The sequence below is a fragment of the Hippocampus zosterae genome, chromosome 20 (genome assembly GCF_025434085.1).
Source record: "Hippocampus zosterae strain Florida chromosome 20, ASM2543408v3, whole genome shotgun sequence".
In the NCBI taxonomy this organism is placed as follows: domain Eukaryota; kingdom Metazoa; phylum Chordata; class Actinopteri; order Syngnathiformes; family Syngnathidae; genus Hippocampus; species Hippocampus zosterae.
The window spans coordinates 11,061,088-11,078,634 of record NC_067470.1 but is presented as its reverse complement, the minus strand read 5'-3'; the positions used below and the strand labels follow the sequence as shown (position 1 = coordinate 11,078,634).

General features: G+C 46.4%; 1 protein-coding gene across 1 annotated transcript in view; it reads left to right on the top strand.

The window, feature by feature from the left end:
* Positions 1–4,548: 4,548 nt before the first annotated feature.
* LOC127593454 (phospholipid-transporting ATPase ABCA1-like) overlaps positions 4,549–17,547 on the top strand; it is a 139,214-nt gene continuing 126,215 nt past the window's right edge. Inside the window, exons 1-2 of the mRNA XM_052054912.1 lie at positions 4,549–4,735; positions 6,647–6,714. Of these exons, the coding sequence (XP_051910872.1) occupies positions 6,649–6,714 (66 nt within the window). The 5' untranslated portion in view covers positions 4,549–4,735; positions 6,647–6,648. The remainder of the gene's footprint in view (positions 4,736–6,646; positions 6,715–17,547) is intronic.

Sequence of the window (17,547 nt, the reverse complement as noted above, 5' to 3'; positions counted from 1 at the left end):
ATAACCAGGTGGCTGGCATAGTCTACCGAAACATCTGTGCGGAGTATGGACTGGAAACCCCAAGGTCAAAATGGGAAACACCTCCGAAGGTGGTGGAGAATGACAGAGCGAAGATCCTGTGGGACTTCCAGATCCAGACTGACAAGATGGTAATGGCGAACCAACCAGATATCGTGATCATAGATAAAGGGCAGAGGAAAGCCGTTGTAGTGGATGTAGCGGTCCCAAGTGATGGAAACATCAGGAAGAAGGAACATGAGAAACTCGAGAAATACCAAGGGCTCAGAGAGGAGCTGGAGAGAGCCTGGAAGGTAAAGGTGACAGTCGTGCCTGTGGTGGTCGGAGCACTCGGGGCAGTGACCCCCAAACTAGATGAGTGGTTGCAACAGATCCCGGGAACAACATGGGACATCTCAGTCCAGAAATGTGCAGTGCTGGGAACAGCAAGGATACTGCGCAGAACCCTCAAGCTTCCTGGCCTCTGGTAGAGGACCCGAGCTTATATATATATATATATAAATATAAATATTAAAAAAATCCTAATCTCACCCCTCGGGTGGTGTCCGTCCCTCATTCAGCTCGGGTCCTCTACCAGAGGCCAGGAAGCTTGAGGGTTCTGCGCAGTATCCTTGCTGTTCCCAGCACTGCACATTTCTGGACTGAGATGTCCGATGTTGTTCCCGGGATCTGTTGCAACCACTCATCTAGTTTGGGGGTCACTGCCCCGAGTGCTCCGACCACCACAGGCACGACTGTCACCTTTACCTTCCAGGCTCTCTCCAGCTCCTCTCTGAGCCCTTGGTATTTCTCGAGTTTCTCATGTTCCTTCTTCCTGATGTTTCCATCACTTGGGACCGCTACATCCACTACAACGGCTTTCCTCTGCCCTTTATCTATGATCACGATATCTGGTTGGTTCGCCATTACCATCTTGTCAGTCTGGATCTGGAAGTCCCACAGGATCTTCGCTCTGTCATTCTCCACCACCTTCGGAGGTGTTTCCCATTTTGACCTTGGGGTTTCCAGTCCATACTCCGCACAGATGTTTCGGTAGACTATGCCAGCCACCTGGTTATGGCGTTCCATGTAGGCTTTCCCTGCCAGCATCTTACACCCTGCAGTTATGTGTTGGATCGTCTCAGGTGCCTCTTTGCACAACCTACACCTTGGGTCTTGTCTGGTGTGGTATATCTGGGCCTCGATGGCTCTGGTGCTCAAGGCCTGCTCCTGAGCAGCCAGGATGAGTGCCTCTGTGCTGTCCTTCAGGCCAGCCCTCTCTAGCCACTGATAGGACTTCTTGAGATCAGCCACTTCAGTTATGGTCCGGTGGTACATCCCGTGTAGGGGCTTGTCCTCCCATGATGGTCCCTCTTCCAGCACCTCATCTTCTGTTCCCCATTGTCTGAGACATTCTCTGAGTACGTCATCCGTTGGAGCCTTCTCCTTGATGTATTCATGGAGCTTGGATGTTTCATCCTGGACAGTGGCTCTCACACTCACTAGTCCCCGGCCTCCATCCTTTCGGCTTGCGTACAGTCTCAGGGTGCTGGATTTGGGATGGAACCCTCCATGCATGGTTAGGAGCTTTCGAGTCTTAACATCCGTGGTCTGAATCTCTTCCTTTGGCCACCTTATTATTCCTGCAGGGTATCTGATCACTGGCAGGGCATAGCTGTTTATTGCCCGGGTCTTATTCTTGCCATTGAGCTGGCTTCTTAGGACTTGCCTCACTCGCTGGAGGTATTTGGCCGTAGCCGCTTTCCTTGTTGCCAGTTCGAGGTTGCCATTGGCTTGTGGTATACCAAGGTACTTGTAGCTGTCCTCAATGTCTGCTATTGTTCCTTCAGGGAGTGAGACCCCTTCAGTGCGGACCACCTTTCCTCTCTTAGTCACCATCCGACCACATTTCCCAAGCCCGAATGACATCCCGATGTCGCCGCTGTAGATCCTGGTTGTGTGGATCAGGGAATCTATGTCCCTTTCGCTCCCAGCATACAGCTTTATGTCATCCATGTAGAGGAGGTGACTGATTGTAGCTCCATTTCTGAGGCGGTATCCATAGCCTGTCTTGGTGATTACTTGGCTTAGGGGGTTCAGTCCTATGCAGAACAGCAGTGGGGATAGTGCATCACCTTGGTATATGCCACATTTGATGGACACTTGGGTAAGTGGCTTGCCATTGGCTTCAAGTGTGGTTTTCCACATCCTCATCGAGTTCGCAACGAAGGCTCTTAGGGTCCTGTTCACCTTATACAACTCCAAGCATTCAGTGATCCATGTATGTGGCATCGAGTCATAGGCTTTCCTGTAATCAATCCAAGCTGTGCACAGGTTGGTACGTCGGGACCTGCAGTCTTGGGCGACTGTTCTGTCAACCAGGAGCTGATGTTTGGCTCCTCTGGTATCTCTACCAATGCCCTTCTGTGCTTCGTTCATGTATTGATCCATGTGTCCACTTATCTTAGCCGCAATGATGCCTGACATGAGCTTCCATGTTGTGGAGAGACAGGTTATTGGCCGATAGTTGGATGGGGCTGCACCCTTTGAGGGATCCTTCATGATCAGGATCGTTCGCCCTTCGGTTAGCCATTCTGGGTGAGTCCCATCCCTCAGCAGCTGGTTCATTTGTACTGCTAGGCGCTCATGGAGTGCTGTGAGTTTCTTTAGCCAGTAGGTGTGGACCATGTCCGGGCCTGGTGCTGTCCAGTTCTTCATATCTGAGACTCTTTCCTGTATGTCTGCCACTGTTATGGTAACTGGGTTCTGTTCAGGGAGGTTGCTGTGCTCCTCTCTCAGGGTCACCAGCCATTGTGCACTGCTGTTATGTGCAACCTCCTTCTCCCATATGCCTTTCCAGTACCTTTCAGTTTCCAGTCTTGGTGGGTCAGCTCTGTTGTTAGGACCCTGCCACTGAGCGTACACTTTCGCAGGTTGTGTTGCGAACAGCCTGTTTATTCGTCTGGCCTCATTCTCTTTCGTGTACCGCTTTAGGCGACTGGACAAGGCTTGGAGCCTTTGTTTGGCAGTTTCGAGTGCTTCAGGTATGGTCATCTGGATGTAGCTCTCGGGTATCGGCCTTTTCATCACACCTCTCTGGGCCTCCGTTAATTGACTCACATCTTTCCGGGCCGCCTTGATCTTAGCCTCCAACCGTCTTTTCCATGGTGGGTAACGTATCTCATGGCTTCCATGGTTGCTCTTATAGCCCAGAGCCTCCAGGATCACTGATGCTGAAGCGTATATCAGCTCATTGGTTTCTGTGATCGTTACGGTAGGGATCGCCCTCAGTGCTGCATTCACACTTTCTATGAGACTTTCAGATGGTACTTCACATAGCCGTTGTAATCGGTTTCTAGGTTGCCCAGCTTTCATTCTCGCCATGATCTTCGCTTTCAGGTCAGTTGCTGCCTCGCTCAGCATTTCATTCATTGGGGCTGGCCACCCAATCTCATCATCTGCATTCATTGGGGCTTGCCTCCCAATCTCTTGTATGACCTCCTCCTCTGATCTGAAAGCCTGGGGCCCTTCACCATGGAACCTGCGTTGTACCTCATCAATCTCAAGTTGTGACAGCAGTTGCCGTTTGTGGATGTTGGAACACTGAGCTACTAGTTGTTTCGCGGTCAACCGTGACTGTGGGTTTCGAAGTAACCATTTAGCCCACATTCTCTGCATGTAACCCCTCTGACTAGGGTTGCTTGAGTAGTAGCATTCCAACAGAGCCATGTTATCGTATCTCGCCCATCTCCGCTTTGTTCCAGTAGCCCATTTTTCATCAAGGTGCTCTGGTTCCCCAGCACCTGACGCAGACCTTGTTTGGCCGGGCGACGTCTGAGCCGGCATGTCATTCGTTTTATTGTCTCTCATCATTGTATGAGGTAGGCATTAGCGTGAAGGATCTTGCCCAAGGACCCACACTGGATGGTGTTATGTGTCATTTTTTGCCCCAAGCGGGATTCGAACCACCGTCTCCCGTATGCCAAACCGATGCCTTACCAACTGAGCTATCCAGCCGCTATATATATATATATATATATATATATATATATATATATATATATATATATTTGGCTGGCAACTGATTCAGGGTGTCCCCCGCCTACTGCCCGAAGACAGCTGGGATAGGCTCCAGCACCCCCCGCGACCCTAGTGAGGATCAAGCGGTACGGAAGATGAATGAATGAAAAAAAAATTTATATATATATATATATATATATATATATATATATATATATATATATAAATTTATAACAGCAAGGATAAAAAATTTATATATATATATATATATATATATATATATATATATATATATATAAATTTTTTTTTCATTCATTCATCTTCCGTACCGCTTGATCCTCACTAGGGTCGCGGGGGGTGCTGGAGCCTATCCCAGCTGTCTTCGGGCAGTAGGCGGGGGACACCCTGAATCAGTTGCCAGCCAAATATATATATATATATATATATATATATATATATATATATATGGAGGGAGGGAGAGAGATCTATACGAAGATATATTGATACCGCAATAGCCTCCAAAATGGTAGTTCATGACGTCACGACCACGCAGTGCAGGAGGAGCCTCATTGACGTGTTTAGTCAGTGTGATGAAACGCTTTTGTCGCCTTTTATTTGACAAAGCTGAAGAGTAATGTCGAAAGGACCAAGCGGATTTGAATGCACCCACAGCTGATGAATTCTCTTGGGATCAGGAGCATTTCGGGATAAACCGTAGGTATGTGCGTCAAACACCAACGATTAACATTCTTCGAAGCCAACATTATCAGACACACAATTTCAACACGAGCCCAATGATATTAGGATTACTTTCCTGTTACAAATATTTATGTATTGTATATTGAAATATTCTGGCAAAATTAAAACATCTAGAGATGTTATGTTTGACCTTTTTGTTGAATCCGAGAGTCAAATTTGCTTTCTCGATATATAATCTGTATGGTTCCTTATTTTCCAAAGACCGCTGCGAATGGGAAATCTTGGTCACCATAGAAACAGACTACATACAACAATTTTGATCAGTAATTGGTGAATTCAAGTAGTGGATAATATATAATTAGTCGACATTGCATGAATTGAATTATATCGATTTTTCAAAATATTAGTCATGCCGGACGAGATTGACACGAGCAGCGGGATTTTTGGATTGTTGTCGGGTTTCGCGGGCTCTTTAAGCGGCGGAGGTAATTTTAACAAGCGGGGCCACGAAACCGGACGACGAAGCCGGCCAAATTGCCTCAGTTAAAAGCTAGCTACGCAGGACTACGGTTTCGAACCTCTCCCATGCCGGATCCGTAACAAAAAACAGGTAATCTGAAAGTACAATTAGCGGGAAGCCGTTAAGAAGGGTTGTTGTATTTCTGAATTGCTACGCTTCAGTGAACCTGTACCTGAGGCTAACCACGGCACAAGCTGAATTTTCATCACCAAATGAATATGCCCATTAATGTGCAGAATACACCTTATGACAACTTCATTGAATGCTAGTGTAGTTGTGTGAAACGTGCTTCAGAAAATTAATGGAAAACAAACATGGCACTGAACTGTGACCTACTGTCATAATAATACTGTAGTTAATACATTTTGGAATACAAATGACCACGGCTCGTTAAAGCGCAGCTATGGTGGTTGATCATTTGTCTTCATTTTGGTGCTTCAAAGCATGCCATGAACAGTAAAATGTTCGGGGTTGTGCCTTTATTTAAAAAAATGTGTGCATGTATGTGTGTGCAATTTGCAATGTATAAATGCCACTGCTTAACAAATTATTTTGCAAGTGATCTATTCTTGAAGCATTAATATTAAATATATATTCAGTGGGCGGCCCGGTGATCGAGTGAGGGCTGTCATTTACAGTGGTGGTGGCAGACCCCAAAAAGCAGGCAAGATGGAGGAGCAGGATGGACTTGACAAATTGTATTGATAAAAACACAGAAAACTAAATCCAAAACAAAGTAATAAGAACAAAAAAAAAGAATACAATAGAAATTTTAAGATATGAAAGGTAAAAATATAGTATGGCCTGTTACTCGCAGCTCGTTGTCTTCTGAACGCAACATACTCATAGCTGCTCTGCCATTGGCTATTACCAAGCATCATCCTGGCATCCCATTGGCTAAGAGGGACCTCTGACCATATGCAGCATTCTCGTCATTCGTCCCTTGGGCCATGAGGTCATCCGATGGTTTTACGAAAATGCGAATCACCAAGAAAAAATGCTCACCAGTCGGGCGATCGCTCACTATGATGATGCTTGTCTTGAACGTTTTCGAAGGATTGTTAAAAGCCGACAAAAACAATACGGTATGCAAAAACCACTTCTGAGAGAGAACATGAACTAAAGAGGGCAAAAAAATGAATACAAAATTAAAAGTAAAATAACCATTGTGTGCAATTTGCAATGTATAAATGCCACTGCTTAACAATTCTTTATTCTTTATTCTTTTTTTTATTTTTGGGGGCTCGAAACGGATAAGGACATTGAGAGGGAAAACGCGTTTCTACTTCTAAAATGTTTGAAATAAAATATTTCTTCCAGAACGTATCCATTTATAAGTAGAGGTACCACAGTAATGTATGATACATGTCTTCGGGCTGCATCTCTCACCATGTGTTCTGTTTTTAACAGTGATGGCTCTTCCCCAGGCACTTTATGTCCTGCTCTGGAAGAAAATCACCCACTGCAAACGTAACAAGGTGCTGTTCTTTTTTTGCTTTTAATTCTTCTGGTTAATTGTGTTCAGAAACAAGACTTTAACTCTCAAAGCTGATTTGCTGGGTTTCACACAGCATTTTTTGGAACATTTTAAAATGTGATAGACCTCACATATCAAAGGGAAAAAGTCGACAATTTTGTGTGGTGTAAACCAGATGAACAACACACTTTGATTTTGCTGGGTGCTTATGGTGGGGCCATTATGACCAAGCAGCTGCACTGGAAATGTTAAAAAAAAAAACGGATGGGGGGGTACATGACAAACACAGCACACACAACACATCTTCTCAGAGAACCTTGAGGTGATACCCCTCTAAAAACACAAGTTAATTACAAAAACATGGTATTTCATGTACAAATGAATGAACATTATTGTTTAACGGGGAAGTTTTCTCATTGTGGCGCTGCGAAAAAAAGGGATGCCGGAAACAAAAGGCTGTGTAAGTTCAAGAATGCTTTAAAAACAAACACCCCCCCCCCCCCCCCCCCCCGCGGCTGTTTGGAATGTTCTTGAGGTGAACAGGTTAATTAGAAACATGGACGGGTATAAAGGAGCATCCCCAACAATCTTTGTTGGTTAGTTAAGTGCATGGGTCACCACAGTTTCAGAAGTTTTTTTTTTCATAGAATTTGGAAGTCCTACATGGAGGTCAAAGTAGTCTGCGAAATTTATGGCATGGTGCAGATTATTCAATTTCTATGCAATTTTTCATCTCGCATGCTAAATGTCATGGACGAACAGGCACTGCAGCACGTGATACCCAATTCAGATTTGTCTGATGTTTTCTTTGACATTACACAAACAAATGCAACGTCAAATATTAACGGAATACATCTGTGATGTGCCATGCATGTGCACAAAGTCCGCCGTCATGTGACCTGCACAAAATAGATCTCGCAGTGTAGCTCTTTCATCCTTCTGTCATGGCCGCCTGGGACGTTTGGAGTAATTTATTCTTAATTTATTTTTTATTATGGTTTGTATACGTATATGTAAATGTAATTCTGAATTTGAAGATTACCACCATATCGAAATATTGAACTTTTTAACTGAACTTTCCTGGAAGGTAAATGAAGGATACATCCAAGAAAATATTTCTAACAACAACAGTACATTGTAATGCTAGATGAGCATTTTTAAAATTTTGCTTCCACCAGTAATGAAAACAGAAAATCAAGCGAGGAAATGACAAAAAAATTCTATGGTCCCCCTACAGAATTAATTTTGTTATTTTCTCGTTTGTGAATACAGTACACAACAATTTACTGACATCTGATCGTTCTTTTGCAGCTATGCTCAAGGAAATGCCAAAATAAATTCTGTCGAGGTGCTACAGAATTTATTTTGTGATTTTCTGTTTTTGATGCATTAGTGTATTTTCAATTTTCATCGTTTCATTGAAGTAATCGTGAATTTAAGTTTTTTTTTGAGTCATTCGTGAACGCCTCTCGAGTCAAATTAAATGCTGTAGCTCCATCTAGTGCAGGGGTGGCCAACCAGTCAGAGACGAAGAGCCAATTTTTTTTTTACTGTGTTACTGAAAAGAGCCGCATCATAGCACCCTCACACGCGCACACACACACACACACACACACACACACACACACACACACACACACACACACACACACACACACACATTTATTTTGGCCAAAGATCAACTTTTGAAGCGGCCAACTTCCCACGAACTACCCGATAGCGCAAGTGCAAGCATACACACACACGCACACACACACACACGCACGCACACACACACACACACACACACACACACACACAAACACACGTTCGCACGCACTCATGCTGTTGCCCACCAGTCCACGTGTGTGCGCATATATGCACACACGCCACGATGAGCAACAGTCGGAACGGGCTGAAAATAAACAAAAGCGAAAGATACAAACACCTTTTTTTTCCCCCACCCATTTCTTCTTCCTACCTTCCTTGAGGTTGACTTGGGACCAGTTCGCTGGCTCCCAGTCGATTCTGATCGATGTATTGGCCACCTTTTAAAATCAGAGCTAATTCGCTGACTAGCTTAGCGTCGTTGTTAGCGCACGAGCGGTGATGAAGTCATCTGATTGGTTGCCCTCTATGTCAATCAAGTAATGTGATTGATGATAGGCTGATGTAGTACGTTCTGTGTTGTTAGCCCCTTCGTTTGAATGGCATCGCCACTGCCAAGGTGTTTTCGATGCTTGTCGTGTGAAAGCCCGGGAGACGCATTGAACCAGCCAAAGAGTCGCATGCGGCTCGTGAGCCGCGGGTTGGCCATCCCTGATCTAATGGATGGATGCATTGTAGAAGGATCCATAATGATCTTGGCAGACGCAGTCGCAATGATTGTTCGCAGACCCGCTAGGGACCAGGGTGATGCAGGTCAATGTCGTACTTCTGGATGAGCAGACGGGTTACCAAATGTGATGGGTCTCGGACAACCAGCTACAAGGTGTAGTCGCTGAGTCTTTCTGAGCGTCACAACCGACCACCCACTCTTATTAGGTCAGCGGATATATCAATTTCAGATGACAAGGTAAGTAAACAACTTTTGGACAAGACAGGTTTCCCTCTGGTTAGCAGCTTATAGTCTTCGGGAAACAGTGGCGTGCGGTGAGGTTCATGGTTGGTGAGGCACCGACTCCTTTAGTGTCAGATTTACAAAAGTATCAACCAAAAACAGTAGCTTATTCAATTGGCTACTGGTTATTTCATATCCAAAATTTGACCCCATGGGTAAAAATACAATATTCTATTGTATTTTTCTTAGACTAATTTATTTTGTTATAAGATTTTGACAGGCTCTGCAGTTTGGTGTCATCAAACTGTTGTGACATCTCATTAAATTTTGTACAGTCGACCAAATCGAGGAAAGCTAGCTCACAAAATGATCAAACCTAGCTTTCATCTGAACACTGATGTTGACCATAATCTTGTCGAACATTTGTTTTCTCTCATCTCTGACCGACTGATTTCTTCCACTGTTGTTTCGGCCAAGTGTGTTGCATTTCTGCTCAAATCGCTCATACAGTGTGTTAAAGTCCCGTCTCATGCGTTCAACAACTCCGATGGTGTCGTGGGTTCGCGCACAACAATATCCAATGTCCATGACTTTGTTTTGCAGCACTCTAAAAAGTGCATCAGTTTCACTGAAAATGCCCTCATATGCCATCATTAAAAAGCATGTCGATGCTTCTGACAGCCATCGATCATATCCAGTGACCATCATTTGAGTATCATTGTCCCAGCGATCGGGATCATAGGTTTGCGCTACTAGTTTTTTAACTGTTTTAACAGCTGTTTTCTCCAACACTTCCAAGACATACGCAGCTACAGCAGCGGCTCGCCTATCATCACTTACATCATCAAATCCTAAAAATGCTTCCATCACCACAGTCCACTTCACTTTTGGCAACATAGCGCAAAATAACAGATCTGTGCTTTGTTTGTGATATCCGTAGTCTCGTCCAACTCTATGGAAACAAATGGGGCAGCATTGATCTCCCTTTTTAGATCATTTATTATCACATCACCGAAAGCTTCAATTATATCGTTCTGTATTCTATTGGACAAGCCAGAAAGCACACTGGATGAGTCCAAATGTCTAGCTAACCTCTCATCTTTCTCATCAAAAGCATGTGATAGTTCTACATAATCGCCACGATTAGAAGAGCTTCCCCTCTCGTCGTGACCACGAAATGCCAACTCCCGTTTAGCGAAAAAGCAGGTTGCATGAATGAGGTCTTTCACAATCTCTCGGTTTTCCCATACCTTGGCATTGCGGATGCTAACGTTGAACCTCCGCTGTTCGTTCAATGCCAAATCGATCCTTGCGCTTTTCATATCACAATATCCAGACAAGTTGAGAACAAAAGGCAGGGAAAACAGTAAAGACGGGTTTTCGAAGGACAGCCACATCACCGTTCTTTTCGGCTGTTCCACTCCGTTTGAAAAGTTGTCCGGGCTGTCCCGTAGTTTGAAGCAAACCTTTTCACTCCGGCGTTGGTCTACCTGTGTTAATCACGTCCACTTTTGACTGAAAGTCCAGTTTTGAGAAGTTTTTAAGCTTCGATATATAATCATTTTCTTCCATTTTGGCTGTCCGACGTAGCAAATTTAAAAAAGGATCGCACTTGACTCGCCTGGCGCCTCTGCACAGAAGAAGAGCGCAACGTACCTGTTTGCTCACGTACGCCCTCTCTGCCGCAACCTATGCCTTTTCACTGCGGTTTTATTTCCCATCAGCAAATCTAAATATGTCACCAAAAAAACATTAAACTTTAATGGTTTAAAAACATTAGCCAGACTTAGGAAAAGCAGATCAAATAAATGTATCTGCAAATGTTATATTGCTGATGTGCAGATGTACGGCAAGCAGGACGTGCCAGTTGCATGTATCAACCCAGTTTGTGATGATTGCGCAATGCAATGCGCGTTCAGAGGTGCGGCACTGCCTCACCTGCCTCCCCTGACCGCACGTCCCTGTCGGGAAATGTTGCTGCAAGCATAGCAACACTCATCTCAGCTTTCTGATACTCTTCAGTGCTTGGAGAGGGGTTGGAGGAACTTTGTCCCTGTAGTTCCTGGGCCTTGGCTTCAATTAAATTCTGCCATGTGTCAAACACTGGGTCCGTTGGGCTTGGAAGTGGGGCAACTGTCAGTGCACAGAAGATAGTCTTTCATAGTTCAGCTGGGTCCTCAGCTGACTCGGAATTGGGATTCTCTGGCCACTTGCCTGGGCTTTGAAGTAGGAAGGACGGTCCATGGGACCATCTATTTGGGCCGGCGAGGTCTCTTAGGGATTTACCCTGTGTCAGGTTGTCAGCGGGATTGTTCACTGATCCTACGTAGCGCCAAGTCCAGTTCTGGGTGAGCTCTTGAGTCTAGCCCACTCTGGTGCCCACGAAGATCTTGTAACAGCAAGACTGTGATTGTAGCCAGGTCAAAACTGTCGTGGAGTCAGACCCCAACACCATTCAGGTTATTGGAAGAGTCAGTTCTTTCTTGAGGAACTGGGCAAGTTGTGCTGCTACGAGGGCAGCGCAGAGTTCCAGGCGTGGGATGGACTGCGCATGTTTGGGAGCTATACGTGAGCGGACAAAGATAAAGGATACATGCACACGACCCTCATCGTCTTCGGTTCTCAGGTAAGCTACAGCCCCATAAGCTTTCTCCGAAGCGTCGGAGAAGATATGAACCTCGTACATAGCCCTCTCCATCTGGTCACCTGTGAAAACATAAGGGCAGGGGAGTTACAAGACAGACAAACGTTCTAATAAGATAATAATAAGATATCCTTTATTTGTCCCACACTGGCGAAATTTACAGTCTGTTGCAGTCATTCTAGCTCTGCTTCCCAATTCGATCAGGGTTGCTTCAGTTCTGAAGGGAGGTTCGTGTCATCCACCCCCACTGTTTGTCCCACAGTTGTCTGACAATGAGCTTTGCTCGGTGGGCAACCGGTAACCTAGGGGGTCGTATTGGGAGGCCACGACTTTATAAATGTTCCTCAGGGTGGTTGCTTCATAGGCCACAGGTCTGTGTTTGTAGGTCAAGGAGTCGTTCTCCCAGTTCCAATTCAGGCCTAGAGTAGATTCTTGGGGAATGTATCACTCCTCCTGGTTGGGGGCCTCTAAGGTGACCTCATGCACTACATCGGACTCTATAAGTTACTGAATTTCTTTCTTGTAGGCATCAGCCTGTTCAGGATCTTTCAGGAGGCGTCTCTTGTGCTGCGCAGCAGCGGCATAACAGAATCCTTCGGGGCCATGTCTGGATGGCGAAGCAAGGGTGTAGTGTATTTTTGGGTACCGCTCAAGTTTATGCGGAGGGTTTTAGCTTTCAATATAGCCACTGCTTGGATCGCATTACTTTTCTTTCCGGACCGTGAGGGAGTCCATTTTCCACAGCCTCTCAACATGTTTGTGATGAGCTCAAGTTGTGGGGGAGAGAAGGTGATTAGGCACTGAACGGAGTTAGTAGGCCGCCACATGAACTGAACTGGGGCTTGGAGGGTCCACTCGAGTCTTGTGTGGACAGCGGCCGGACTACCTGGTGTACTGAGCCTGACATTTTCAACGGGTGTTAAGAGGTGAGGCTGATTTGAGCCAATAAGGAGTGAAGGTTTCACAGCTTTTGTGAAGGCAGGGATGGCAAGCCACGGAGGTGTCTGAACTTTTGCTGAAGACGTTCAATAGGATAGGTATACTTGGCTAGGCTGAGACGGCTGGCTGTAAATGCACCTTCTATGTTGTAGCTTGTGCGAGGATTATTCACTGAGGAGACACGGAAGGTAAGTGGAAGTACTTCTATATCTTGTCTCACCATGCGCAGAGGAAGATCTTCGCGGATTCCTTTCATGCCCAAAGCTTTGGCTGCCTTTGGTCAGAGCATTGATCTGTCGTACCCATCATCAAGGATCGCGAAGGTTTTCAGTCTGTTCCCTACAGTAGATGATGATGGGAACGACCTTTCGCATAACCCTGGACGATCAAGGTAGAAAGAGTTGGTGGTCTGGCTGACTAAGCAACTCTCCTCCTTAACTGCTACTTTCTGGGGGGCCTTCCTTGTCCTCGTGTTCACCTCATGGAGGGCTAGGAGGTGCTTTTTGAAATTATGAGTATATAATATCTGTCGGGAAACAAAGACACATATGCATTGATTTCCATATTAGTACTCTTTTGAGGCCGCCATTGCTTCCTGACTCCCAAGTCTCCTAGGTTGTATTTCTTCCATGGTCATGTCATGGGGAATTTGACATCGTTCTTTAGTCCTGTTGAACTTCATGGCCCGCAGAGCCAACCATAGCAACCAGGTCTCTCCATTTGGATCTGTTGTGGGCAAGATGTTGACCTTGTTCCAGGGTTACATTGCAGGCCCCAAGGTCCATGGCTATTACATCTAGGAAGCGAGTGCGGGGGGCACCTCTGGTCCACTGTGTCAAAAGCAGCCTTGAGGTCAATAAAAGCAATGAATATGTTCTGAACTCACGAGTCTTTTCTATCAGGAGTCGGAGAGCAGCGATGTGTTCGATGGTGGAAGTTTGGGCATGAATCCGGCTTGTTGTTGGCAGAGTCTGCTTCTGGTTGCAGGTAGATAAGATAAGATAAGAAAACCTTTATTAGTCTTGCAATGGAGAAATTCCCTATTTACAGCAGCAAAGTTATGAAAGGAAGAAGTAGAACAACAAAATATAGGAGCTGCTGGAAAGGCAGGCACTCATGCGGCGCCATTTTGAAGTCAAAATAACAAAAATAACACAACACAACACATAGGACACAGACAGTCGTGCAATCTTCACTTTTCTGCATACACTTTGTTGTCTGAAGCAGTTATAGATGAAGGAATGGAGAGGACCGTGATGCCTATATGGTTGCTGCAGGTCAGTTGGTTCCCCTTGTGCTTCCAGAAGGGAAGTATGATGCGCCGCCTCCAGTCATTAGGCAAAGACTCTGTGACCCACACATGGTTGATAATCTGTGTGAGCCACAGGATGAGGTGGTCGCCACGAGCGTTCAGCATCTCTGCTGTGATTGCACATAGACATGGCGCTTGACCATTATTGAGCTTTGTCATGGCTGCTTTAACTTCAGCTGGTTGGGTGATGGGACAGTCCGGATTAGTGATGAAGTGTAATGTGAGGATTGGGTCTTCGGGGACGGGAGGATGATTTAGGAGCTCTCTAAAGTGCTCCTTCCAACGACTGATGCATTCAGTTTCGGTTGATAGACTTTTGCCAGCCCTGTCCTTGACTAAAGGGGTGTTCACACGGCACACATTTACATCGGTGGTGCACCGTCGTATTTTGTTGTGATATATCTTAAACCGATGTAAATTTTGTGGCGCGTTCACACGTAAAAAGCGCGTTAAACCCGGTGCAGCCCCACTTGCGGTTTCTGCGGCCCTGCAATATGTAATAATACGGAAGTAAAACATGCGTATGCGTAAAGTGTACTTCCTTTTGCTCGCCTTGTTTGTGATATATCGAAAAACCATGGTGTAAACGTCTCTGGACAAATCAACACTGTGGTCTACCGTAAAAGGATGAGAGAAGAGAGAAAGGAAAGATGACGGAAGTAAAACAGCACGAAAGCAACGCATTCCACCCATATGTAATCAACTCTTGTCATGCGTGGCGAGTCTACTCCTGTAACATTCACACATCCCATTTCATATCGGTCAGTGTTGTGGCCTCGAGGACCGGCTCGAGTACCGAAGGTCGGTCCTTGGTCCTTGGCCTTGGCCTCGGAGTCAAGTCCTTGGCCTCGGGTTGCTGGTCCTCGGACACAACACTGGCTCTTATCCCTCATCCACAGGTATAAAGTGGGTCCGTAAAAATCATGAAGAAATCAAACTCCATCCAGGGAAACCCATATTAATGGATTTATCTGGCGCTTTAAAAGGGGCGGGGCTGCCACTGACAGGTGACAGTTAGCGCAACGTATAAAGAGCGGCATCACACTTAATTTCAATCACGGTTCATTCCGTTCGCGATCGGCAATTTAATTAGCGTGTAAAGTCTTTCCGTAACAGTGGTGTCTTTTATTTAGTTATTTTTGCTCAGTTGTCACGTTTGTGCGGTGGCACGAGAATGTTTGTTTGAACCTAGTAGTTTGCGCTACAGTTGGAGTTAATAATGCCGGCACTTCACTTCTGGGCTTGGCCGTTGGGATTTGGAGTCCTGTTGCTCAATTCCAGTTATGTATGCTGAATGCTTTCTCATGTTTATAAAAAATGAATATTGATAATACATAGTTTTAAATCATGGTTGATTGAATTATTTATTATTATCGTGAAGTTGAACGTATTAAATTAATTAATGAAAACTATTTGGACCCCTTTCCCCTGGATGGAAGGTATGCATGGAAGCTAGTGCCCCCACCATCACCCCGTCGTTCTCGGCCGTGGACTAATAAGCCAGGACTGTCTTCATGAGCAGACCTTGACGAAGCAGCTGCAGCCTGTTCACGCATACACTTGCTTGCTTATTCCAGTCCTTCGTAGCCGAAGACGACGTTGCGCTCCCCCATCCTTCGATCCCCGCGCTGTTGACGCCGCTGATGCGCACGTTGGTGCGCCCTCAGACCCGCCAGAGTAGCGCAGCCGCGCCCGCAAAGGTCGCAGCGATAGTGGCCGTCCATAACCGGTCCGGCATGTCGCTTCTCCCTGCGCTGCAGGGCCGCCAGGTTGTATGAGGCGTCGTGATGCGCTGCGCCCTCCACGGTGCGTCGTCGCCACTCCACCCGATCCGATGCCGCTTCCTCCATGTTGGTCGGATCGATGGCGAACTTCTTGAGAGTGACCTTTATGCTGTCTTTAAAACGCTTCAGCTGCCCGCCGCTGCTCCTCTCCCCCGTACTTAATTCACCGTACAGCACCTTCTTCGGGAGTCTGTCCGGTGGCATGCGAACAATGTGGACGAGCCATCTCAATTGAAGCTGGAGGAGGAGAGTCGTTAGCGGTGGGACTTGCATTCTGCTTCTGACGTCCGTGTGCGGAATTCTGTCCCACCAGTGAATCTTCATTAGGCAGTTCATGTAGAACCGCTCCAGTTGCTTAAGATGTTTAGCATAGGGCACCCATGCTTCTGAACCATAGTGTAGGATAGACACACACACAGCGTTAAAGACCTTAGTTTTTGTGGTAAGAGTTAAGTTCTTGTTGAGGAAGCATCGCTTAGACAGCCGTCCAAATGCTGCAGCTGACGACCCGATCCGCCTTTGGATCTCGGGTGTGAGGTCGAGCTTCATGTTGACAGATGAGCCAAGGTAGACGAAGTCGCCAGTGTTCTTCAGAGCATTTTCCCCGGAGTGGAAGATAAAGGGGTCAGCGTCGGTGGTCTGCTGCAAATTCTCTGTCTTTGTTGCATTTAGGACGAGGCCAGCGCGGGTATACGTGTCCGTGAGGACGTCAAGGGACAGCTGCAGTCCTGGTGGCGTGTGACTCAGCATTGCAGCGTCATCGGCATACTGCAAGTCCAGCACAGACGTGTTACTGATCTTCGTTGTGGCTTTCAATCTTCTTAGGTTAAAAAGGCTGCCATCGAGACGGTAATTGATCGAGATACCGTCTCGTATTGGGTCGGTATTGTTGTAAACATGTTTCATCATGACAGCAAGGTAGATGTTGAACAGGATGGGTGCAAGGACACATCCCTGTTTGACCCCCACAGCCACTGGGAAAGGGTCGGACTTTTCACTTCCACACACCACCCGGCCTTGCATACCATGGTGATGGGCCTTTAACGCCGCAAATTTTGGGGGGCAACCAATGCGTCCCAGCACACCCCATAGGAGCTCCCTGCAGATTGTATCGAAAGCCTTAGCTAGATCTATGAAGGCGATGTAGAGGTTCCGATGTTGTTCTCTACATTTTTCTTGTAGCTGGCGCAAGACGAAGATCATGTCTGCAGTGCAGCGGTCTCTGCGAAAGCCGCACTGTGATTCGGGGAGCACGTCATCGACTATGGTGGAAAGAAGTCTGAAGAGGAAAATGCGGGCAAGGACTTTCCCTGCAGGGTCAGACACGCAGTCAGCGACCCTGGCAACTCCTGCACCAAGTGTATTGGTTCATCCTCTCCCTTGGGCTCCGATCGGTGACGCCGAGAGGGGGACACTACAGCCTGGGCAACTCAGTGTCTCCATATCCCCCGCCCAAGCCTTCGACGCGCACTGGAGAGTGGTCTCCACCGAAGTCGCAAGACTTCGTAAAGCAACCACGGGAAGAGGCAGTTACCGGTTCATTAGAGCTCCGGCCAATTGGCGTGGAGCCGGAGCGCCAGGGGCCTCGTCCGACGGTGGGAGGAGTCATCGCACTC